The sequence below is a fragment of the Haliotis asinina genome, chromosome 3 (assembly GCF_037392515.1).
Source record: "Haliotis asinina isolate JCU_RB_2024 chromosome 3, JCU_Hal_asi_v2, whole genome shotgun sequence".
NCBI lineage: Eukaryota > Metazoa > Mollusca > Gastropoda > Lepetellida > Haliotidae > Haliotis > Haliotis asinina.
In genome coordinates this window covers 19,683,830-19,709,859 of record NC_090282.1, presented here as the reverse complement: position 1 = coordinate 19,709,859, position 26,030 = coordinate 19,683,830, and the positions used below count along the sequence as shown (strand labels likewise).

Sequence of the window (26,030 nt, the reverse complement as noted above, 5' to 3'; positions counted from 1 at the left end):
CCGAAAATCTACAGAGTGTCATGAATCTGAAACCTAACACTATAGCTTCGTCTCTGAAACACACACAACAACTCCATTTTACATTGAACAGGAGACACAGTCAAACGGGAGACTCTTGTTTCATTTATTGCATTTAGTTACATTACAGACAAGTCTGGATGGAAGGGGTAATAACAATGATTCCGACAATGCACTGAAACACGTTTCCACCAAGAATATCTTACTAGATATATTTTGCACATTGATTGATATGAATATTATTAGGATTTATCATTGAACGCAAAGCACATTGTCAGTTCTAAACTATTTTTGTGACGGTACGCTACAACTACTAGTATTGATGATTTTGACTTCATCAATGTCTTCAATCGGTGGAATTATATTCTGTCAACGAATGCATCCAATATATTGGAGGGTACTAGTATATTTAGCGTTGCGTTTTGGACATGTGACGTTAGAGCTACAGTCTACTAAATCTAGTCTTGAAAATGTCACTATACCCACTTGGATACGAAAGTAAGGCCCCTTAGTATCAGTATACACATCTTAACTGTCGACATACTAACGACCTTGCCTTCTCCATGCCTGTTTCTCCACCGTATATCCTGACAACCTGAGCTATCTGAATATACGATGGAGCAGTAATAGTTGGTCAAGATGCCAGTCAGGGTTGTTAGCATAACACGTCCAATTAGATTTACAAAAGCTGTAATTCTTAAAGTGTATCCCAGAGACAGTTCCCACCTGGTGTGTAATCGTGACACCTGTAACCCACGTTGTGCTTGTAAGACCTATATGGCTACACCAGGAACCCAATACCCTAACCTTTATTCTCCATGAGGCTCTTAAAACCTTGTCTCAATGCCCTTGTAGTACTCCGAATACCAGCACTCCATAAAGTATCTCTAATACTCTAGTACCCGTCTCAATTTACTGTATTCTTTGTACGTTTCCGGGCAGTTGATTCCGAAGGTGTTATTAGGTATGCCGCATCTACAGATCTAAGCTTACTATAACGTTGTGGCTTGGGGATCTTACGCTTGTTGCCCTACCCGGTACACCGACATTCCTAGCTAATTGTAGGGTAATCTCCAAGCTTGGACTACCTGTACACAGTCCATGAATCATGGAAGGTTGCCTATCAGTGAATCTAAAAATTACTATGGGGATTTAACTAGCTCCACTTGATGTGTGGATTATTATTATTCTGTCTCAATAAGACGTTATGAAGCTGTTAGTGTTATGGCCATTTAGTTGCAACTGTCAATACCTATCAGAATACATTTACTTAGCGGCTTTAATAGTTAGTTTCTTTGATTGGAATTCTAGAAGTTGGGTAAATGAAGAATGAGGACTATTGTTTTATGAATATACGACTTCTTTGTTCTGTAGTGGCAAAGTTTCCAAATAGATTCTCATGTTGTTGTGCTTGAAAACGACATTAGATGCGCAAAACGAATCCATCGAAATTTGAAATTCAGGAAACGTTTGTCTATACTTCAGTGAACATTGCGATAAAAATTATACAATGACATGTGGTAATAATGTAACCACACAAAAGATTACTCTGTTAGAGCTAATAGGAATTTTCTTTACATGAACTGTCTTCGTCTTGTACTGGAACCATTTATGCCGTGTTACCCAAGACTTAGCGAATGATAAGACCAGATGTGAAAGTTAAGATTGGAATATATTTTAATTCACGATTCATAATTATGATATAAATCTGTATCATACAATGGAAACTCTCTCATTTAGATTCTTACGGCATATAAAATATATTTTGTCTGTTAATATTCATCTCATAATAATATATATATCGTCTGTGTTTCTTGCAGTAATTCTGAGCCGCCCTTTACACATCAAGGTACATGTAGTGCCATGTAATTACTGAAACAATTTGGCGTTCAACCCACCCTACTCACGATGCCCCTATGGTGCTTTGTGTAGACACAGTCCTGACTTTGGTGTTGTGATTCAAGGACCAAGTGAATTACGAGAGATCAGGTAGCGGGGTTAGGGATCAGGTGCTCTCCCTGCACGACCCCTATCTGTGAATATCCTTCCTTGCTGTCCCCGTCGCGCCAGACATGCTACTCTGGTCGATCTATCATGTGAGCAGAACATAGTCGTGTAAGGTAACCACTGGCTTCTCTTATAACAATTTACGTGAGATAAATGAGGATTTAAAGCAATATGGCTTTATGGGTTCAATTGCATGCCTTTTGTTGTAGTACACTGTTCGTACATTCATGGCGACATGGTGAATACGGGGGTGCTGTTCTACGATATGAGTTAGGTCCCTTCATTCATGTGAGTACAGGGTGCTAGACTAAGGACAACTGGCAGTCCCATGAATGTGGACTAAGCTCGTCCATACAGCGATAGTCTCTCCCACCGACGCAGAGGGAATATTACAGTTTCACAAATGACACACGAAGGTGTTCGGTTCAAATCTTGTCATGACACCACTGACAACATTATTTGTTAAAACAGCTTAAATGAGTTGAGTTCAATGGTTTCTTTCTCACGCATTTATAACCCGCGGCCGTGGTAGAAGTGACACATCCGAAAATGACTAGTGTAAGTCTAGTAGCTTTACTTACGAAGTTATCCGCCAAACCATGCACTCAACAGAGGGACCTGTCCATTCTTCATTTGTACTGGATTCAACACTCCACAAAACCCTTACGACTGCACAGACAGACATGGATAGATTGGTCGAAGAACCAATTTCTTATCACTAATATAACGGCTGAGCAGGAAACAGCAGACGCAAGCATTCAGATTTAAAACGACAATTAAACTGACCACATCACTGCTTCACGAGAAGGCTTTCACGCCATGTTTGGTAACATTCCAGGACTTTCTGCTTTTGTTGTCTACATGTCAGAACACAGGAGGTTTTCTGAGGAAATACCAAAGAGCGTCATATGACGCTTGCTCAAAAAGTACTTAAGTATTAAATCAAGGCTGTAACAATCAAAGTAGCTGATGAACATTTCCAAATTTTTCGCAAGGGGCGATTAACGAGATCCGGTGGTGAAGCTCGTTGTCTTGGTTGACACGTTATCTGTTCCTACTCGATTGTTAGACCGCCGGCACAGCGCTTGAATATTGCAGCGTGCGGCGTAAAACAACAGACTTACCGACCAACATTTCGTAATTAGCAAATAAAATTATGCCTGATGCCATTGGCGACTTTTAGCCTATACATTCCTGCGTCTTTCCACATGGATTATTTAATGCCTTTCCATGTGCATCGATGGGTTAATTTATGTTCATATACACCTGGTATCATCACTATTTGATAACGATTGCTTAAAACACGGCCACGCAATTGTCGAAATTGTTAAATGAAATCAGCTTAGCAGAGTTTATTTATGAAAATGGAAAGTGTTTAGTCGCTTTTACAAATTTGTAGATATCTGGTGCAACAAACTGCACTACAACCTCACAAGTGGTGTCAGGATTGAATTATACCTGCCCCGGTATGCTGTAATCTCGGCACAGTTTATCACAAAAATGTTTACAAGCTCGTAGAGAGCCAGACAAACACTGCCTCATCTGGATGTTGAGGCAATCAATCTTTAAGGGGGTGTTCACCCCGTCCTCTCTCATGAACGCTGTTCACGCCCTGGCAAGTTGATCAAGAGGGTAAATCTATCCGCACACTGGGGCCTTCGTCTACTGTGGTGTCGGCTTCTTTCCGAAAGCTTATTATGAAGTATTGTGTCCATGCCTTCGGATTCTCCCGCCAATCACGCTGCCATTCTGTAAGACGCATGCTGGGATAAGGTGCACGTGAGGGGTCAGGGGTCATGATATGAAAGCCTCTTGTTTCTGTGCTGAGAAATCATGTTTCAAATGGGAGTGTTGAGTTGCAGGTGCCAGGATAACGACGGATGTCATTTACGTGTTTGAAAATGCATGTGAAATTGGCATTGTTGTTTCGTTGTGTCAGATTGTCACTACAATAGGATGTCGATGTTCAACGTAATTATAAAATGTATAAGTAAGGAGGAATGCATATCTTTCTACTTCTCCCTGCCTTCTTTCCCCGTTTACAATTCCTCATAAAGGTAGCCCAGTAAGCTTAACGCTTGATCGAAACGTCGAAGGCCATATGTGTGTCTCCGTCGTGATAACGGGATAATACTTTTCAAACTGCCATCAACGCATTCTCTATTTCCATCCACCCGTCTACTAATCTGTCCATCCACCCATGTGCCCATCTGTCCATCCATCCTTCCATCTACAAGTCCATCCATCCATCCATCTAACAATCTTCTTCCATCAGCTGTCGGAAGTTTTATCCATCAGTTATTGGAACCCTTTGTAAGTTTGTATCAAACTAGGCAAAGGAAGAATTCTCACTGTACTACTAAACAAAGGGTGAGGTTGATCGAACAGGGAAACGTATTCATGAAATAGAGAGTGGTAAAACTGTAATTAATTGGTATTTATGATGACCATCTAGGCAAATCACGTCTTTGCGCTGACAAGTCTGTCTCCCGCCGTCAGAATAAATAGAAACAGACCAAGCGTTAAATAGTGTTACACTGTAATGGCGTGAAAACATGGCGGTTCCACACGTGGAACATCCCATTAATCAGTCAGATTGTACTCGTGCATTTGTTCACAGTCAAAGATGCTTGGCTGCGTGCTTCAAGCAGATATCCCCTACGTGAATTACATAAACCGGGGGACTTGCATTAATTTCATTAACACCCACATTTCCTTTAATCATCAATCCGTTTTAGAAATCGTGCCCTGGGGACTCTTTTTCCGTGTGTAAATAGGCAGTCGGTGTGCATTGTCACGGCCGTATCGAGCGCGTCTACAGACTCTCTGAAGTTATTTACAGACTTCTAGCAGACAGGCTCAGAACCACTGGTGCTACCAAAGTTCACATGTTAAGCCAGCACCAAATACCAGAGTCTTAGAAACGACTAAATTTGCCAGAACTTAACTTCAATACTTACCCGAGGATTCTTTCACGTTTTAGAATGCTCATCTGCGGTAATTCAATATACCCTCTCGCTTAACTTAACAGACCTTGGTATAGAGCAAGGCCAATCGACTTACCAGTTTAATACAAGAATGCTTTTGATGAGAGTGTCAGGGTGGGATAGTGGTGTCGGTATTGTGTTCGTGTAAAAACAGTTGTCAGGTGGTCTCCATAATCCATGTTACGCATCGTCGGTGGTCTCGAATTGTTTCATTTTTAATATATGCAGAGATATGGGTTTATAGTTACCATCGTGGTAACATTTCTCATGTTAAGTCGGTGTCAGATTATCTGATTTCATCAGTGGGTTTGATCCAAAGGTACGCAGCGTCTTCTTTCGTACTTATTCTGCACACAAGCATCTACACTTTTGAACTGTTGTTTTTCTGCGGATAAGACTCTCCAGCGCATTGTATTTCGTTTTATGTCACTTAGTTCACACTCTGTTATTCATAGTGAGCGAATAGAGGATGTGTTTAAAACCTAGAAAACGATTAACCCTCCACTGCGTATTCTATATAGAAAGCAACAAATCCCTTTCCATAATAATGTGATAATGTATATTTAATAACGAGCCTTGATCGTGATCTAAATCAGGTTAACAAGGTCGTAAATAGCAAAACCGAGGCCAAAAAAGTGATTAGCGTTTTATACAGTACACCAATATGACTATTTCTTCTTAAGCTGGATGATGCATTTCTAACATATGTTCCTCCGGAAGCGACATAAACTATGGCAAGAACATGCTTCTACGGACGATAACTTTAATAAAACGCGTGATTAATGGGAGAGTTTGCGACAAGACAAGTGTGAAAAACATTGGGTGTCATAGTCACATGTTTTTTGTCTCGAGAGATTCGGTACTGAAATCCATCGTCCAACTGCAATTATGAAGCATGTGATTATATCTCCTAGTATGACAGCTGGGATGAACAGGGCTGAAAAATGACACCATCTGGGGTTGTCAATATGCCAGAAAAAACTAGAGGACTCCCATAGGTAATCATTATGCCTGCGTTGTTGTAAGATGGAATACTATCATTAACGTATCTTTGGTATCTTCAGCATCTGGGCAGGTAAAGACGATGCTCAGATAGCACTGCGCATGTCATTTGCGAAAGTTGAGACATCCGGTGAATATAAGCCGTATGGCGGTATGTGGTTTAACTGACTGTCGTTTCGGGGTTTCGGTATGGACTTCTTTTGTGAAAGATTATTTTCTAGTTGAATCAAACAGAGTTCGTTGTGATGTTTCACTGATTACTACGCCACCCATGAAAACTAACCCTGGAATCCTTCAACTTATTTCTCATATCCAACTACAAAGCTTCACATCGAAGATATAGCTTTAGCGGTATGAGATAACATTGTATCGTGCTTGGGGGGTATGACAATTCACGTGTTATGATTTTGATGCTATCTGTGTAATTATGACACTATAGTCATAACCTATCCAGAGGCTATCGTGTCATCTACATCTCGGCTGCTGTCGTCACGAATCACCCAAGCGGCTATTTTTTTGACACATCTCACCCATTTCGTTAAACGACTACAGGTATTTCCTTACACTTGTCAAGTACCCACAAGAAGCATTTGCATAAAAAGTTAAAACCTGTTCATAATACCCACGTCAAGCCCTATCACACCTGCTATCAATCATGCTGTGGTCCAGGGACAAGTCCCCATCCATCATCACAAGACGCTGAAGAAGGGGATGAGACGAGAGTCATATAGGTCCTCGATGTCTTGTCTGATAGTGGCGACTAGAGACTTGCTAGTGTTATATGCTGTAGTCCAGGGACAAGTCCCCATCCATCATCACAAGACGCTGAAGAAGGGGATGAGACGAGAGTCATATAGGTCCTCGATGTCTTGTCTGATAGTGGCGACTAGAGACTTGCTAGTGTTATATGCTGTAGCGAGCTGTCGAGTGGGGATTATAGGGCGTTATCTTCCCACCAGGTAGAAGAGACATAACATGAGATGCACACTGAGCCCGCTGGATCATGAAAGACGTCAGCTGTAGACCATTTATGGCTATATCTGCTTAACCATAAACCACAGGGCGATGCATTGCTACCATGCGTCTTGGGATGCATGGGAACGTTGTCTCGGAATTCTCAGAGTTGTAATTTCCTATTAGTGTTTTGCACAGATGCTTTCACATTTTTGTATGACGTTCTCGCATTTAATGGTCGAAGTTTTAATTTCCTAATGTGACAGCATCATGAAAATTAAAAGAAACATTAAAATAACAAATACTAATGACTAGGCAGTTTTGTCCCGTCAGCCGAAGTTAAATTAACGGCAGCGATCAATCTTATTTAGAATCTGGTGGTTTCTCCATTTCATTTTGAAACGACCAACCAGAAATGCTTTTAATTATGTTGTTTCGTATTTTCTAACATATTTAATTGAACTCCGAGGTGTGTAAGAAACAATTTAAACGTATTGCAAAGATACGTTTGGAGATAAGTGTCAAAATGTGGAAATTTGCTAGAGGTATGTTCACTGAAATGGAATTGCTCTGGTGACAGACTCCAGAGAGCATACTGTTGTCTGAAACAAATTGGATTAGGTGAGGAGAAGGTGAAATTATATCTCTCGAGCCTCACATCAAAGGTGCCGTGCTCCGCAAGGCAGGATTTACTGGGATTACATTGTCTGGTCGCATCAACTTCTGGTCAATACCGGGGAAGGAATGCGGCCTGTAGAAGGGCTCTGTTGCGGAGTAATCTGCACAATCAAACCTTGCTATTACTTATTTGTTATCGGAATGAACCTGTTAGAAATATATCCATGTGATAACTTCATGACATGACTCCAGCATTGGTGGATATCTCGGTTCAGGTGTCTTTATCTCGCCTTGCATTAACATCCTCTTAACCTTTGAGAAGCTTCTACACCTTAAACATTTCAGGTCAGCCGTCAGACCCCGAAAAAGATAAGACTTCCTCTGCAAATGAAATGTTCTGGGCAGATAGGATGATTCCACTATCTCTCGATCATCACAAAACAAAATCAAAACCTGTTCAATGTGCATTTAAAACGATATCCTCGGGGATACACAAGGTCAAATAAGGTCAAAGCCATCGTTGCTTGCTAATCTGGTTCACGGTAGCGCCATCAAATATGTTGCCCACAGAAGAATGCCTCTGTGTTCAGGGCACATAGAGATCATAGTTTCTGAGTACTGTATTGTAACACAACCTGTCTCGGGGACCTTGCTGTGGATTCATTGTGACAGTTGTCTTGTTCGAGTTTTGCATCATTTCCATGGTTGCTGGAAATTAATCACACGGTCGTTGTTACTGGCCATGTTCACCAATAAAATTGCCAAGACAAGGTTCGGATGCACATTGAGCGTGTGACTTGAGAGAATGTCAAAAGCCGTAAATATGCCATCTTCCTATTACGTACCGATATATAATCTGTTCGCATGTACTGGCATGAAACACACATGACATATCTCCAAGTGCAGGATGGGCTTGCTAGAAGCAAGAAGGTAGGGCACAGCGAAGTGATGACGTTATTTTTGTAACTACCAAATAGATATCTCTGTGTAAGTGACGAAAACAGGATAAACACGTAATTACTGATAACACTGTGACATTAATTAAGTTTACAGCATATCATGTTATTAAATATGCCGATAACATCTCAGAGACGTACATAAGAACACGTTAGTAAAACCAGTTAGCATTTCAGCCATATTAGGAATAGTTAGGGAGAGATTGTTTTCACGTTTGCTATTTTCACACATATGCTTCTTATTTATAATAGAAAAGACATTGAGTTGACTTCATAAGCTCGAGCTTCATGGATTCCTAGGGTTTTGGATGTCTTTTGGAAATATCTACGTGCTACGTGCTTTAGAGCTGTTCTATGAACACAATAATGCATAATAATTAAATACGGTATTTTTCTTATCGTTTTATGTAATTAGCAACGCACAACATCATGAAATGCACCTTGCTTTACAATACACACATAAGTTATTGCAAATACAAAATTGGACGTGACAAAACTTGCGACATACAAGACCCAAAGCTGTAGTCTCAGTACTGTATAACTGAAATAACCGTAATACTATAATTTCCAGCGTTATAACTGCTAGCGTCAAATTCATTTTTACCAAGGTTACACCATTAGATGCCTCAGTACATATGAAGGACATTTCCTGATTTGTCTCATCAGTATCGAAAAATACTGAATACCGAAATCCAATAACCTTTGTTTCACTGGTACGATATCTTGTACTGTTTTGATGGTGAACAGCTGACTGTCCTCCGTGTGTATTTGTGACCGGTCCGATTGGTCAGTATCAAATTCCTTGTCGCAAACATCATCACTACTTGACAGTGATACATAAGTGTATGCTCTTGACAGCAGTAGGTGGAGTCGACAGCTGCAGTGGACGATGGAGCTTGTGATCACTTCTAGAAAGGAGTCTACTGCTTTTATTTAGATAGGGAAATGATTTACAGTTGAGGAAGTGTGATTCCCATATAGGACTATGTCTGTCATGTAAAATATGTAAGAGACTAGTATTTTTTTTATTGTTCCAGCTCTCGCAACATAATCGGAACTAGTCATGGTTGTTGTTTTTAATTTGACCAAATCAAATATAATATCTGTCTCCAGACATTCTCACTGAGCTGACCCGACGGAATATAACAGAAAGACTGAACTTTTTGTTACATCCGTACCTACAAACATGAATCTCTATAGAGGCTCAGAACCCTTAAAAACCCTACAGTATCGCTGGCTTCACTGTGGAACTCTGTATTCCAGGTATCTTGGCATGACGAGTTCTTACCAGACTCTGCTTGAGGAACTACAAGAGGTGCCAGTCAGGAAGAGATGTGCCAACCTGCAGTTCTTGGCACCGAAGCAGCAAAAACTCTGCGACCAGGAGGAGAAACTTATTGACGTCATACACGAGGGAGCCAATGTTGGCATTGAAGAATGTCAATTTCAATTTAAAGATCGTCGTTGGAACTGCTCCACCTTCAACACCACCAACGTCTTTGGGCAAGTTCTGAGCACAAGTGAGTTGAAAGAAAATGTTTAAAAAATCCACTATTTTGCACGCCTATGTGATGAGAGTAGTCCCCCTTGCATAAAAAACGTCCGCAATGCCCTTACGAAATAAACGTTTCCACCACATTATAACGCGTGCTACCGATTTAAACAATGTTTTCGGTTTAAGGCAGCATAGGCCATGCCAGGACATTTTCTCTTTATCTTCATCCAGATGTCTGTTGTGAGCGAACAAATCACACCTGTCCCATCCTAGTGCCGGCTCTATTTTCATCATCACTGCATTTTTGTGTTTATTCCAACCACTTATAATTCTGATATATGCCCCATTTCACATGAAACACACGAATGTTATCGTTTTGAAAATAGAATCCCATCTTCTATAAGTGTTGTGACAACACGGTCCTCTGAGAGTAACGTATTTATTTAGATCTGTTTATCTGTGGGCCATCATATGCATTAAGTGTTGATTGATTCATTTAAAACAGAAACAGAAACGATATAATCCCATTCAAACTGCTCGGTGTTTCCACGACTAGAAGGAGAAATGTTTATTGTGATTCAAAGTGTTCTCGTAGCTCTCTGAAAGTCATACTTCTGAGAAGAAATGTCAAAAGATAACACTCTTCTGCATGTTTAGAAATCAAGGCTAGGCGAGTGGCAAGGGATCTGTCTATTGTCTTATCTCCTCGTATCCCCACATAAAAGTGCCAAGGAAGGGGAAGGGGCCGGGCCAAGGGGCGGGGGAGAAGTGTTTCTTCCTGCGAGCGTCGAGGAAACCACGTAAGCTTTCGCCCCGCGTTGTTGCGATCGTCGCGATAACGTCGCGCAAACAATTTTCGTTCTTGTCAGTATCAAACAACGATGTGCCAAGTTTTGACATTTCTCTTCGTTATGAGATGAAGTTTGACTGGGAGACCGAGAGCTAATTGTGTTATGTGGCACGCTCTGCGTAGATATTTGAATGGCGGTCGCGCTTGACAATAGCCAGTGTGGGTTTAACGTCCATTGATTTATCGAGGGCCGTTCTCGACAAAAGTATAATCTTTATCACTGTCAAGTTGAAAATTGACTGGTACTTTTTCGTTAACTTAGCATCAATTTGTTCCACTGTGATATGAAACAGGAAAAAGAACAGTATTTTCAACAAGTCAGGATCGAATTATTGGATCGATTATTTTTTCATTTTATTAGATTTGTTGAACAGTGACAGTGACGATGTACGGGGTGGGGCGGGAGGGGTGAATGTTCTAAAGGATATTCAGCATCCAGTATATATTGTGATGAAAATGTATTCAAGATACGTCTCATCCTACTGTGTCAATAGGCATTCATGCCATTTATGAACCACAGAGTTCTATTGCTTGACATAACCATGTGTCTCATTGCGACATGCAAAGTAAACACGCGAAATAATAAAATAATGATCATTTTCAAAATTATATATTTACATATTGAGTCAAATTTCGGAATACTGCTTGAGTTGAAAATTCATGTCTTTCGTTGCCCCCTACCGAAGATGTTGATGCAGTTTTCGCTGCAACAGTACCTAACAACAGCCATTTATAACCTATCTTCGACAACTGCTTTTCATCTCGAGAAACATCGGCTGGAGTGGACAAGACGAGCTGGGCTGATCTGGGTGTTTTGACAGTTTAATTATCTCTGAAAGACAGCCGTAGCGTCTCTTAACATCAAACATGATTTATTAACACAGTTTGTTTGGACAGCTGTATGCTAGCATTCGAGTTAGCTGGGTGGAAAGGTGAATTAAGTTGAGCGTTCATTCTCACTGGGAAAGGAAAATATGCACATGTTTGAGTTAAGTCAAGCGGTTAAAGCCGTAGCAAGGGTCAAACACGAGGAGAATTATTCAAAGATGGTGATTGGATGTGGAGGCGATAGTGAACATTCTTGTACCTGTGGTCGGGTGCAGGTGCGGGGTGATATGGGATGGGCATTAAGGGCTGTAGGGTCTTGACAATACATCTCCTTCGATGTATCTGCAAAATGTCTTGTAATAGGCTATAATCGTGTTTTTCCCGTCATCTTATAATATGAAGTTAGGTCAATCCTACCGATGAATGTTGGAATAAAATTTGATCCAACGTTGGTAATGATTGGCAATTCGCGATCGGGTTCCCTGAGAACTATTTTGCGACTTTCCATCAAGGTACGTTTCTCTTGATTAACACTTTACAATATATTTCCGACACAAGTTGATACATGGAATATTCTGTCGCACAGTCCCTGAACCACAAGATATTCCCTACTGCCTTAGCCCTCTCTGCAGTGCTAAATAAAGCTCTAAATAAAGCATGTCCAGGTTTCCTCAGGTCCTTAATCCCACTGGGGCTACTTTTCAATTTACTATCAAAATGATATGCATTCAGAGATAACGCTCTAGTCTTTACACATTCACGATTTTAATATTATCCTCTTGAGAGGACTTATATACGTGGTATATATGGGTGACACTGATACAGATGTTAGTATCATTTCCCTGTGTGGACCACTGTGGTCTGACCTTTACAATTTCTCTGGAAGATATATATGTTCAAACTACATCTGAATTATTTGCAGACATGTTACATGTGTAATGAGACCAAGCTTGAACGATTGATAAATAAACTAATTCTAATGTTGAATGATTCAGAAACTCAAACACTCTAACTCTTCAACTCTAGACCTTTAGCCACCCATGCTTGCCGTAAAAGGCGACTCTGTTTGTCGTAAGAGGCGATTAACGGGATCGGGTGGTCAGACTCGCTGACACTTGTCATCAGTTCCCAATTGCGCAGATCGATGCTCATGCTTTTGATCACTGGATTGTCTGGTCCAGACTCGATTATTTACAGGCCGCCGCCATATAGCAGGGATATTGCTGAGTGCGGCGTAAAACTAAACTCACTCACTTCAAAGAAAGCGTCGCAAATGCAAGTGGGTGTAGGCTGATTTAAAGAGATTGTTTTGGCGCCCTTCTTAAAATGACATGAAGTGGCACCATGTTTGGAAGAGGTATTATTTCACGTAGATGTGGTCGCTTCATTATGTTTTAGTGATTCAGTATTATGCAGTGTTTGATATTTTTGGTATTCGTTTCAGAGAGTCGCGAGACAGCGTACATCTATGCTATATCTTCGGCCGGGGTCATGTACAGCGTCACTCGCGCCTGCGCACGGGGCCAGCTTGACCAGTGTGGGTGTGACACGAAAACCCGTCAGCTGGTCACAGACGGGAACTTTGAGTGGGGAGGATGTTCCGACAACATCAGATATGGACAGAGGTTCTCGAAGGAGTTTGTGGACTCTAACGAAATGAAAAGAAACGATTTTGGACTGATGAACGTCTGGAACAACGGTGCTGGGAGAAAGGTAGGAATTACGGACAATGCCAACCTGATCAATGTTCCTCTCGACAACGATTACGTTTGGAACAGGTCGTCCCGTTTGAGATGACGTAACAGTTTCGATCAACATATTTGCGAATACCGTATGATTTTATTCTTCATCTAGGTTATGATGCAACTACATGGAGTCAGTGGGTGGGTTAAGTTATTGCCACTTTGGGCCTCTTGGAAAGGCGAACCATGACCCAGATCTGTCTTCAACATTTTCGTCTGGATTTCGCTCTAAAAATACAACCATGTTATTTATCACGGTTTGACAACTTACGTCCATATACTAGTATATTATATAACGTACTATTTGTTTTCGAAGGTAAGGTAAGGTAAGAACAATGACTCCAGATAAAATAATCCGGTATTTTTTCCGGTAAACAAAATGGCCACCCAGCGAAACCAAGTAGGATGTTCGTTTTGGGCAGGTCATAAGCACAGCAATGGTAGTCAAACTGTAAACTCCGAGTAAACATAGTTTTGATGTTTATGTGTACCCTAATACTAAGACAGAATATGAGATGTCCATCACAACGGCACGTTAACATTTCTTACACAATATTTTCTTTCCCTTCCAGACCATTAAGGACAACATGGAATTTATCTGCAAGTGTCATGGCGTCTCCGGATCGTGTTCAGTTAAAATCTGTTGGAGAAAAATGAAGGCTTTTCGAAAAATAGGCTCAGCCCTCAAGGCGCGCTTTGATGGCGCAAGTATAGTCAGAGTGGACAGAAACAGACTGAAATTAAAACGACTCAATAAAAACCAAAAACGGCCTACGAAGAGAGATCTTGTATATTTAGAGGAGTCCCCCGATTTCTGTAACTTTAATCCTGCATCTGGGTCTTTAGGAACTCGAGGCAGAAAGTGCAACAAGACAAGCATCGCTGTTGATGGGTGCAGTTTGATGTGTTGTGGGCGTGGTTATTATACACTGGTGAAGGAGGAGAGGGATGATTGTGACTGCAAATTTTACTGGTGTTGCAGAGTGGTATGTAAGAAATGTACACGAACTGTTGAAATGCATTACTGTAACTGACAGCGATGTTACAGATCACTGGACCTATTGTAACTGTCAAAATGCATTACCGTAACTGACAGCGATGTTACAAATCACTGGACCTTTTGCAACTGTCAAAATACATTATTGTAACTGACATCGGTATTGCTGTTGGTCACACCCGATTGTTACGGTGGAGAATGTTACTGTAGCTGATGTCGACGTTGCCAATGGCTGCATTATAGTTGTAGATCTACCTTCATCATGAGGACCACTGTTCCCAACAGGAGTTTGTTAGTTCACAATTGAACAGAGCTAGGACCTTTCAAGCAGCGAAAACGTTTCCAAGAATCAGTCTCCAGAAATAATGGTTGTTTGTTTTCCTTAATCACTTCGGATTTGCATGATCGCTCCCACGGTCTTCTTCGTGTCGTGGTTCTGTGAGTTCTGACCACCTTGGTACTGTTCGCTTTCTAATGACTAGGTGACCCTATCTGGAGCGACACTATGGCTAATGGATAACACCAAGCCCCTTCCTCCGAGAAGGTTCCCAGACTTCATGATGTATGATGGCCAGTTTGACCACACTGCTAAGGCATGACTCAGACAACAGTCTCCGCTGCATTTAGTTAAAGTAATAGCTGATGATTCTGGTGCTCGGTATATTTTTTATCATCAACTGTCACCACAGTTACTGCAGTGGAACATGGTTCGGGGAATGCTGATGCCTGAAGTGGGGCTTTGTCGAACGCAAATGAAATAAGAAAATTGATGTTTTCCGCATGAAATAAATTTTTATGGACAAGATACCATTAATAACACTTTTATCTATACACCATAACACCTCGAAGTAGACATTAGATGATATGTGAGAACATCGGCGTGTATCCATGTGTATTTGATGTTGTATTGCAGGATTAATCTAAATAAAAAGTGAAAATAATTTTGCTAGTTAGTCAAGTTCTCAAATTTATTAGAATATTTTGTAACTGATGATTGTCTATATATGACGTAAATACTTCAGATTATGTATACATGCAATACATCAGTGATCAATATGTATGTAATAGTAGTTTGTAACATATAAACATTTCACAATGATATCACTTGTTGAGATTTTCCCAGTAGTTTGGATATGTACTTATTTCTTACCTTGAATAACAGGAAAAACACCGAAATAAAGTTTCAGTATTTTTTTAAAACAAACTCTGTACTGACTCAAGTATACATAATATACTACATTCTGGACTGACATGTTAAAAGATGGGTGAATTGCATCCTGTACGTTTCTTATATGTTGCTGTCTCCTTGGACTAAACTGACAAAGAATATATGGCAATAACAACATCATTGGATTTCCAAATTTGTTATTATGATTCTTTTTAATTTTGCACAACAAGACTGAAATATATATAAAGCGTCCTATGCGTTTTACTTCGAACAGTTTCAGTGTTTAGGCGGCTTATTACAAGAATGATGTGAATATGATGAAGTATCAACAACTAAGCATGTATACTCTACTGAATAATTGTGAATGATGCATAATTTAATGTAACTACCATACAATATAGACCTTATTGACGTGCGTGCACAAACGAAACAAGACTATACAGTGTATGTATACATGACTTGGTCTGTGACTAAATCAAAGTGTGGTTATAACGAGCAGGCACAATAATATTGCCTGTTTAATGACTTTGATATCGTAAATTATTTGAAATGGAACAGGTTAGCGTAATCAACATTATAGTCACAGCTGTTTGTTATCTGATCCAGTGGTCTCATGTCACAGCAACCTCAACCAAACCACTGATATATTTATACACAGCTCCCCAAATCTGATTGTATATATATTTTAATTACCTTGTTTTAGATATCAATTTACAAATCTAAGCGTTAACATTCATGTAAAAGGTTTTACACTAAAAATATATTTCAGTAGCATATACAGATGATATGTATCAGAAAGAAAGTGTATCGTGTGATCATGGTTCTCGTTTTACCATAAAGATAAACTCTTTGTATGGATGCTAAACTTAACACAATCAAGTACCTGTTTGGGTAGCTATTGTCCAGAGTACCGTTTAGGAAAATGTTGTCAAGATGAAACTAAGCTCAACACAATTTATTACCGTTTAGGAAAATATTGTCAAGATGAAACTAAGCTTAACATCATTTAGCCCCGTTTCGGTAACTATTGTCAAAAGTAACATAGGTTTAACCCATATAGTGCGGTATAGGACAATATTGTCTTCACGATCCTAAGCCTTGCAAAAGTAGTGTGCATTCCGATATTACGTGTGATTCTGTGTACTTGTTATGGGGATCCCAAGTCTTAGTGCTAAGAGACCAGTCATGTGGATCACACATTGTTATGATTAAGAGGCGATGGAGTAGCTAAGTGGATTAAGCGTTCGCGTGGCACCCCGAAAACCAGGTTTGATTTGTCACATTGTGTGAAGCCTGTTACGGGCATCGCCTGCAATGATATTGCTGAATTATTACTAGACGCGGAAGAAAGATACTTACTCACTGTTGTGATTTAGGAATTTGTTTCTTTGATTGGACATACCCTATAAATGAAGTAATGATTTTGTACATATCTGAATCACTGTATAAATTTGGTCAAGATTGGAACTCTAGTGTATATTGTGCTTATGAGTAGTTTTATTCGTACTATGTAGCTAATTGTTCAAAGATTTACTTTTAGTACAGTTAACGCCACATTGTAAGTGAATGTCTGAATGATAACCACGCAACTTGTCATTGTACGAATATGTACAAACATATTTTATTGTTACTACAGTTGCCGCCACAATAGTACATGAATTACATTTACAGATAACAATGTAAGTTGCCATTGTACGAATGAATACAAACATATTTTATTGTTACTGCGGTTACCGGCACAGTAGTACATGAATTACATTTACAGATAACAATGTAAGTTGCCATTGTACGAATGAGTACAGACATCTTTGATTGTGTTTTCCTAAATACTGAATACTGAAATGGATTTTGTTCGAAATGAAGGATACGTTGCTTTACCATCTGTATGGATATTCAGTTTGTCAGCTGGTCGATGTTGTTAAAATTAATCTGTTTTAACTTTTCTTATGACATATTATGAAGAAATCTTGTTTTTAACTTATATGGCATTATGAGAAAACCAGTATGCTTTCTCCCAATTTAATACTGTAATTAAAACATTAATATCTTAAGTGTTCTTTATGTTGTTTACTTTCAATACATTGCGTTATTCATTCTTCAAGAATCATGTTTACGTGTGTGGAGATTATTTATACACAGTTTGAGTCTGGGATGTTTCAAAAAGTGTAACTTCAACATAGCTATTTATATTGGACATAGTTATATACTACGAACATAATTATTTATTTTTAAGAAGTATTTTACGAACTGATATTCCAGCATCCAAGTGTACATGAAACTGTCTTTTTTTCACTGAAATAAATCCGACGTTACATTATAGAAGCATGATATTGTAGAAAGTATGTTTTTGAGTAAACAAAGATTGACCTCGAATATTTAGGTTAAAAAGCGACTTTCAGCAACTAGCTGACACTGGCGGTTTATCTCCCCCTTTGTCTAAAATCCATCATCGAGGTACAAAAAACCCCCCAAACAATTCACTCGAGACATATAACCGGAATTCCTTGTTGCTTGTAAGCAGTTCTCTAAAAAATGGTATTATCCTTCTTCTTTCTAACATATTATCACAACACCATGACTGGGTTAAAGAGGGTGGGCCCAGAAGGGTCATGGCGCCGAAGCACGTGTTCACATGACGGTGAGAATGGTTTTCGAAGTTGATGTGAACAAGAAAACACGTTACTAGATGGGTAAAACCGCACCAGTGATCTTTCTGCTATCTTCATAAGTGCCCATTTAAATGTTTCATTAGTAGAACTAACAGAAAAGACGGATAGAAGATTAACTGACCTATTAGAAGATTACAAAGTGAGGAAATATGTAATTTTATCTCCTTAGTAAACAGTTACTGTCAACGACTAATGGTCACACAGAGAGTTAAGCTTATAATTTTATTTTCCTCTCAATCAGGGATGCAATACATGCACAGATACAATTTTATGGGTTAACCTTGATTGCTTCAGATAACTTTATAATCAATAATATAGAATTGTATGATCCTTAATATCTTTTGGGTAGTAAATGTTATTTTTCATTTTTTCATTAAGACCCAACGCTCATGGATAACGTTGCACAATAAATTTAGTATTAGCCAAATATGTATAGCTGTTTAAATATGGTTCTATATATACAGAGGGTCGAAAGAAAACTAGTCTGTCGTACAGACCCTGAAGTATATATATCCAAGAAAGCCCACGCAAGTCTAGAAAATGTGGCAAGTCTAGATTTCCTTAGCTTCAGGATGAAGAAAGCCTCAGGGCTCCATTTCATTATATTATTTTTTTTTCACTATGAATGTTTTTCAGTAAAATATGTTCATTTCAGAGACTAGCTGTTAGTCTAAAAAAAACATATCGACTACGTTAATATTTTACTGAAAATTGAAAGAACTGTTGTTAATTTTGAGAAACCCCCTATCAAATTATGTCCATTTAAACACTACTTATTCTTACAAGAGTTTGCAAAGTAAACTGTGAATGGGTACAATATATCGATGCTATGAATACTTGGCTATTTGAATTTGCAACCGCAGGTGCTTCTACCATTCCTGAAGTGTACAGTCGTGCCGGAAAAAGCAAGCTGATTTTCAGATCAGATGCCTCTTGCAATTTTATTTTTATTTTTATTTTTCCCCCAAATTTAATATTTATAAAATAATACATTTCGAAGTAATTTTTGTTTAATCATGACGAAGTGAAATAAATTCATTTTATAGGATATAATATCATCCATTAAAAACCCAGAGCATTGGTGTATTTAGAAAACTGTGACAAATACACGGACAACCCAGTAAAATATGTTCATGGAAACTAAAGAATGACATTTTACTCAAATAATCGCCTCAAACGTACTATGTCCCAAATCCTTTACAAGACAAAACAATCCCGATTCTCTAAGGTCAGTGTTAGAGTTGCGCTGTGATTAACGTTTTATGGTCTTGCACCCGTGCTATACCAAACGTTCACACTAAAACATCTTACGTCTCAGTGACATAAGTGATGTAGCTTTTATTCTAATTACATTCTTTAATTAGCAATTTGATTTATTGACCTTATAACAAAGGCCTATTGTTTATCATTGAAATGGCTCTCCTGTCTCGATCAGCCGGAATCTGCGACATATCTGTTCTGTTCTTTTCCCCAAATGAGCGGTGGTGTATCGCTCGTCACGCCGAATGCCCGCGTTCGATTCCAGTCTTTAGCACAGTGTGTGATACCTATTTCTGGTGTCCTTTGCAGTGAATACAAGATCTGCTGGGGTATTGTTAAAGCCCATGTAACCAGCATCTCTCATCACTCAAATATCTTTTATATACCTTGTTTCACTCTTAAAGACACGGTGTCTCTCTCATAGATGCATTGTCCAGTTTGTCCGTAACAAGCAAATAGGTATGTTCAAAATCACATGATAAAGCGATCGACCAGAACAACTGCTTCAAAGAAATGTTCCTGGAGAAAAATGCTGAAACCATACCACTTTTCTTGTGGCGATGAAAATTGACTCTGATCTTTGTACAAGCTCTTATGTGTATATCTGTATTAAATGTCACCCTGGCGTACTAGTCTATAATAGTGATAGACATTCATCTATGATAAATGTCTTGAGGACCGAGACTATTTCAAACACCAGAGAGTATGCTCTGGCAAGCATTCATCATCTCAGGACTAGTGACGTGAGTTTATGTAATTCGTAAATACACGTATTACACAACTACATTCTGAGATAGCACGGCGTTGAGTTTTGGAGGCGTAATTATCAGCTATAAATTTAAACATAAAACAGCATTAAAAGATTTGTGAAGTGGATATCTTTGCGCGGCATAACGATGTCTAATTTACCCAAATTGTTATTCTCAAGGGACGTGAAGGATAAACATAGAGCGTAATCCGACCCCCATACGTCTCAAACTGCATCGTCCCCGTGTTATGAATTAGCCTAATTGATAGTTTTCTCTTCAGTTTTGCATATTGCACTCTTTGATGTACAGGAGTAATGTCTTAAGGGGCGATTCCTCATCCAGAAAGAAGATATTTGTTCAAGCGAGGCTAAAATGCGTCTCTGTATTAGCTGTGGAAGCAATTAAAAGATGAAAGCATACTTTGCTATTCTAGCCGACTAAGGTTGATGAGATGGGTTTAACTAGATAACCTTCTAGTTAATATCCTAGCAATTATTTAGATCAGTAAACGTGATATTTGTAAAGAGAAATGCATTCAGAGGGACAGTAATATGTGAGGTCATTAGAAAGAAAAATCACTCGGAAGAAGACAAAGAAGGGAGATAATCCTCAACTATGCTGTCACACCACGACTGCCCTGAAGAGGGCGGCACTAGGGAGGTCGTGACCTTTGTGGTGACGGTGCCACTGGCACCGCGGCACGTGCTGTCTAGAAGGTGGAAATGTTCCTTGGACAGTTTTTACACAGAGAAACAAGTCAGTAATTGGGGGAGGAAATCTGTCTCATTGCGACGTTCCTCTCACATTCTGGACACAGATGATCCCTGATGCCAACATCTATTGCTGTTTATACAAAACAGGGTTTGTTTAGAACTAGCGCGTAGCGTTTCGTTCTTTTTCGGGTTAGCATAGCCAGCAAATCAGGACAATCATCACAGGCGACTTATGGAATCACGTGGTCAGGATCGCTGATTGGCCAGATCTTTGCTCATGGTGGCAATCAGTGAATTGCCTGGTTTAGACTCGTTTGTTTACAAAGTGCCGCAATATAGTTTAAATGTTGTGTAGTGCGGCCTAAAACAATAACAAAAACTAACATAAAACCAACAACTACACTTCCCGCGGTACAACAACAACAACTACTACTACTACTATGAGGACGAAGACGGCTACTACTTCAGCTGCAGCTACTACCAGTACTACGACAACGATGGCAACCTCTTTTACTACTGCGACGACGACAATAAAATAAAAAAAAGAATGGTGGTGAGTGACTAAGTCTACTCGTGCCGAGTTATACCATTTGTTGCTGGTTCAATTCTGCCGATAGCTCAAAGTATTACCATATCGAATATGTATGTCCCATCCAGACACAGCATACTGACTCCTAGCTGTAACTGTAATCCAGTTGTGCCCCAGTCCAAGCAGGGTAACAAAAAGTAACATCTGTTGACGTCATTCATAAGAAGCGCCTCTTGATCGAATGACTGATCGGCCTTTCGTTCTCGCTCTATTCACATGACCACATGCATTCCTAGTCGATGATGTACATCTAATTTTACACCGGTTTAGAAGAAGGTAGTGACTATACAACCAACTGGATATATTTAGATAACAGAGACGCTGAGCGCGATGGTCACGACGCAGCACGACTCCAACGTCGGGCTTCCTGGCTCTCAACCTCACTAATCTCTCTCAACCTGTTCCGTACTGTTTGATCGGATATCATCTGAAGTCCAGGCACCCTGGCTGCTGTGCTCTCACCCGTGGCAGTGCGATCACGTATCTGTAGTACCCGTATGTACCGATCTTAGGTTGCACTGGTAACTCAACGTCTGCCTGTACGAGGACGGTCATTTGTTATACCCGTTTGGTTGCAACGAGCTGCAAACTAACATTCGGACGCTTGGCAGCAGAAGATTGGTAGTCTCCAAAATGCATTCTTTGAATGGCGATGTTCCGTGTCGCAGAGTCAAGACGTGACGTAGTGATTTGACCTTGCAACTCCTTCAAAACGAATGTCAATTTCTGAAAGTATTTTGGATGTATATAGCCAGACAGTGAGTACTCTTTACTGCACAATTTCAACTGGAAGGTGATTTATGTTGCGTTGTGGCGATGTCATTCTATTATACGAAATCTCATCAAAATCAACATTTTCAGGTAAAATCTATCTTTGTTTTACTTGGGTAATTGTGTAGAATCATGTTATCAACACTTTTGTTACATATTTTGATGATGTTTTGGACACAGTAGGTAATTAATACAATTTCAAAAATACAAATCGGCTATGCGTTTCGTTGATGGTATATAATACAGATCAGGCACTTGAATGAAAGAAACGTAATATCCTTAATTTGCACAACTTGGTAAATTTATTCAAAACTCAGAGTATCATCAGAGTATTTACAGTGTAGTCAAGGGTCCGGATGGTCTTTACATCTAAGGGGCCACAATTCGCTATGTAGCCTTACGACCCTTTTACACACTAGAAACGATTGTACATTCGTATCCCAAACTGTTTCACTCACAGTCACTATCATCCAGTCTTTCCAGTTCTTGCATCTTCAAGCACTGCGAACCAATGGCCAGTCAAGACGCTAAAGCACCACACTGGCTGAATCCGATATTGATACAACAGAAATATCTATTCGTTTCCCCATACAAGTCCTGCTCCGCTAACGATTTAATCACCATTCCCTGCCGTATTGTATTTATCCTTAAGAAACAAAGGTTTTCAAAGACATTTCGTAAACATGGAAACACGTTGTTTACTCTGCACCTTGTGGTAGAAATAGGAGAAGGGGAAGCTCAAGGGCTGAGAGATTGAATGGTATGTGGTCTAACGTCTGTTTTAACTGTCTTCCCCTCTGTGTTTGAGGAACGTTCGAGGTCATGTAAGTAGACAATAACCATTTTTGGGTAATAGCTTATTATGACAAACGTGATTATGACTACGCTATTCGAACCAACAAACAGTGGATCCGGGCATAAAAGGGCAGTAACTCTGAATAGCGAGGTGTGAAACCTCATACCACTTTGTCAGAGGTGTTCCTTTACTGAGGTAATAATCTCCATTTAGAGCACGATGAAAGAAGCTGACACAAAAATACCCCAACTTTTCAACAGTTTATAGAACCTGTTCACAACAAATTCGTTTGATGTACTCTATCCCATATGCACAGGATCATAAACCGGAAATATACAATATCACATGGCTCAGAGTGCTAATTGTAAGCACCATTACGTGCATTCATATCAACATTAATATCATATAATAATAACTTTGAAAATTCACTTGCATTTTCTATCAGCGTCGGTTCTAGTTGGTCAATACCTTTACTACAAAGGTACAATTGAAAAGGTCCGCTAAGGATGGTCACTTTATAAGATATAAAGCAAATTGTGTGCATCTGCGTGAAGGCATGGTTAGTGAAGTCCATATACACATGATAACTTGTTAAAATGAGACCTGTAACAAAATCTCGAAAAGCATTCATTGTCAATCGCACGTACAAAATCTACGTGATGCAATCACAGCCTCATATAGGGTTTTCACGCTCCTAATAAATGTCTGGATTGCTACCAAAGAAAAAGTGTTCACCTCTTCAATAAGAACATTGTCGAGTTCGTGGAGTCGTTGTGACCGGGAGATGTTTGTTCCACATGTATGCGATATTGTTGGGGTCTTGTGAACAGGATTAACACTCCATGCGGACGATGGTTCCTGACCCTGGTAGGATAAGATCGTGGGCCATCACCGATTGACCATTAGCACACAGGTGTCATCTTGTTCCGTACGTTTCTTTCTTCCGCACCCCGATACCACAGTAAATACCATCATCACACCACAAGCCTACAACCCTGTGATGTTGTCGTGATCGGCTAAGCCAGAATACCGAAATATTTCTTCTTGCCTACGCCACACACGGCCACGACAATAAGTGAAGTCAAGACTGTATCTCAGTTCATCGGCGAAAAGTACAGGATACTAGTCCTTGTCAGGATGTGAGGTGGCTCAGTCAAGAGCGAACACCGAAGACCCGGGTTCGATTCCAAACACGGATACAATGTGGGAAGCCCATTACTGGAGTATTGCTAAAAGCGGAGTAAAGCTAAAGTGACTCATTAGCCCTTGTCCGTTCAACTGATGCTCACCCAGACAAAACGTGCCTGCCTGTGAAAACACTAATTTCGAGCTTACATGAATGGAATAATTTAATATTATTAACTATGCGATAATCTCAAGTGATAGAGTAATAGTGTCTCCATTCTGAAAACCCTGCAGTTTGATCAAGTAAACTGTTACGCTGCCCATGACATAACTATATATTACTTTACCAAATATTATGACTAGTGAGACTAATATTAAGTCAGTGATGTGACGTTAAAGTCTGCACTGGCTGAATTACGTCAATGACAAAGTGTGATGTTACACTCAATAATAACCTCATTTCGACGTCATCACGGTCTGCATTACGTCGACGATGCATAAGAGTACATAAACTTATTAGCGACCATGAATTAGACTATGTTAACCATGAACAACGTTTCATTAATGTCAACATGAACACAATAAACCGTTTCGTATTACAAGGTCATGGCGGTTCCAAAACTTGGCAGCAGCGCCTACGTTTTGTAATGGCAGTCATTGACTGCTGGCTCCGTTCTATTTCAACACGTGCTACATTCAGAAGAGTGACATACACGCCAGCTATATCTATACAACTGCCCGTTGTCGATTGTATTGTTTAAATGCACCTGTCATTTATTGAGATGTTCTCCTTCTGTCGGCCCCGCATACCTCCACCCAGAGACATTGCGGGTAAAGTCTGACTGGTTTTATGCTTCACGGTTATCTAACCCTCGCGTTCACATAAGATCTGCGTAAAGAAGTCAAGTATTTGGAAACCTAACAGAGACCTATCGAATTAAGCTTGGACTACGCTGTAAGAAAAGTCAAGCTTTGATAACACAAGGGGACCTTTTTCTGCTGGGTAAGTGGGATCTGGTGAGAAAAGAATGCTTGATTTCTTTTTTATGTGGATTGTACGATTGTTTGTGTGATAGAAGCCGTAACGGTGTGGGGCCTAGTCTGACTAAGTTGTTATTGCCAGATGGAGCCATTGAGTCTCTTTTAGAAGTTTTGAGGTAATGTCTATGTTTAACAACCTGCATCAACATTTAACATAGCAGAACGTTGTCATTTTCACTCTGACCCATAAATGGTACTTGTTGCATACCTCCAGTACCTGTGCATAATACACGCGCTAAAACATATGACTGTGGATCCAGTAGATGAGTATGGTCTTACATCGTGGATAGCAATATTCCAGCCAAATCAAGACAGTTACACCCAAAATGAGCTTCACAAATTGCACCCATGTTGGGAATCAAAGCTTGGTCTTCGGTCTTGGTCTTCTTTGGACGCTTTAACCATCAGGTTGCCCCACAGACCCTGTGTATAGATCTTATATTGTCATTCATCAATGTAGGTACATGTGCGCAAAATGCTGCAAGAACGTCATATGTTGGTACTGAACATCTGTCGACGAGTATCAAACTGACGGGCAACGAAAGGTATACACCCATGATTGATAGTTTTCAAAAATTACACAAGCAAAGAAAGGTTCTTCGGTAGTTTATCGACTACCTCATAACATATTCATATCAACATGTCTATTAAATGAGATATAATGTATGTACTGACTTTGTGTTCAGCGTTAAGCA

General features: G+C 39.7%; 1 protein-coding gene across 1 annotated transcript in view; it reads left to right on the top strand.

Moving 5' to 3' along the window:
- Window positions 1-17,673, top strand: part of LOC137277621 (protein Wnt-4-like) — a 34,437-nt gene extending 16,764 nt beyond the window's left edge. The window contains exons 2-4 of the mRNA XM_067809437.1: window positions 9,806-10,062; window positions 13,160-13,428; window positions 14,030-17,673. Coding sequence (XP_067665538.1) covers window positions 9,806-10,062; window positions 13,160-13,428; window positions 14,030-14,491 — 988 coding nt within the window. The 3' untranslated portion in view covers window positions 14,492-17,673. The remainder of the gene's footprint in view (window positions 1-9,805; window positions 10,063-13,159; window positions 13,429-14,029) is intronic.
- The last annotated feature ends 8,357 nt before the right edge of the window (window positions 17,674-26,030 follow it).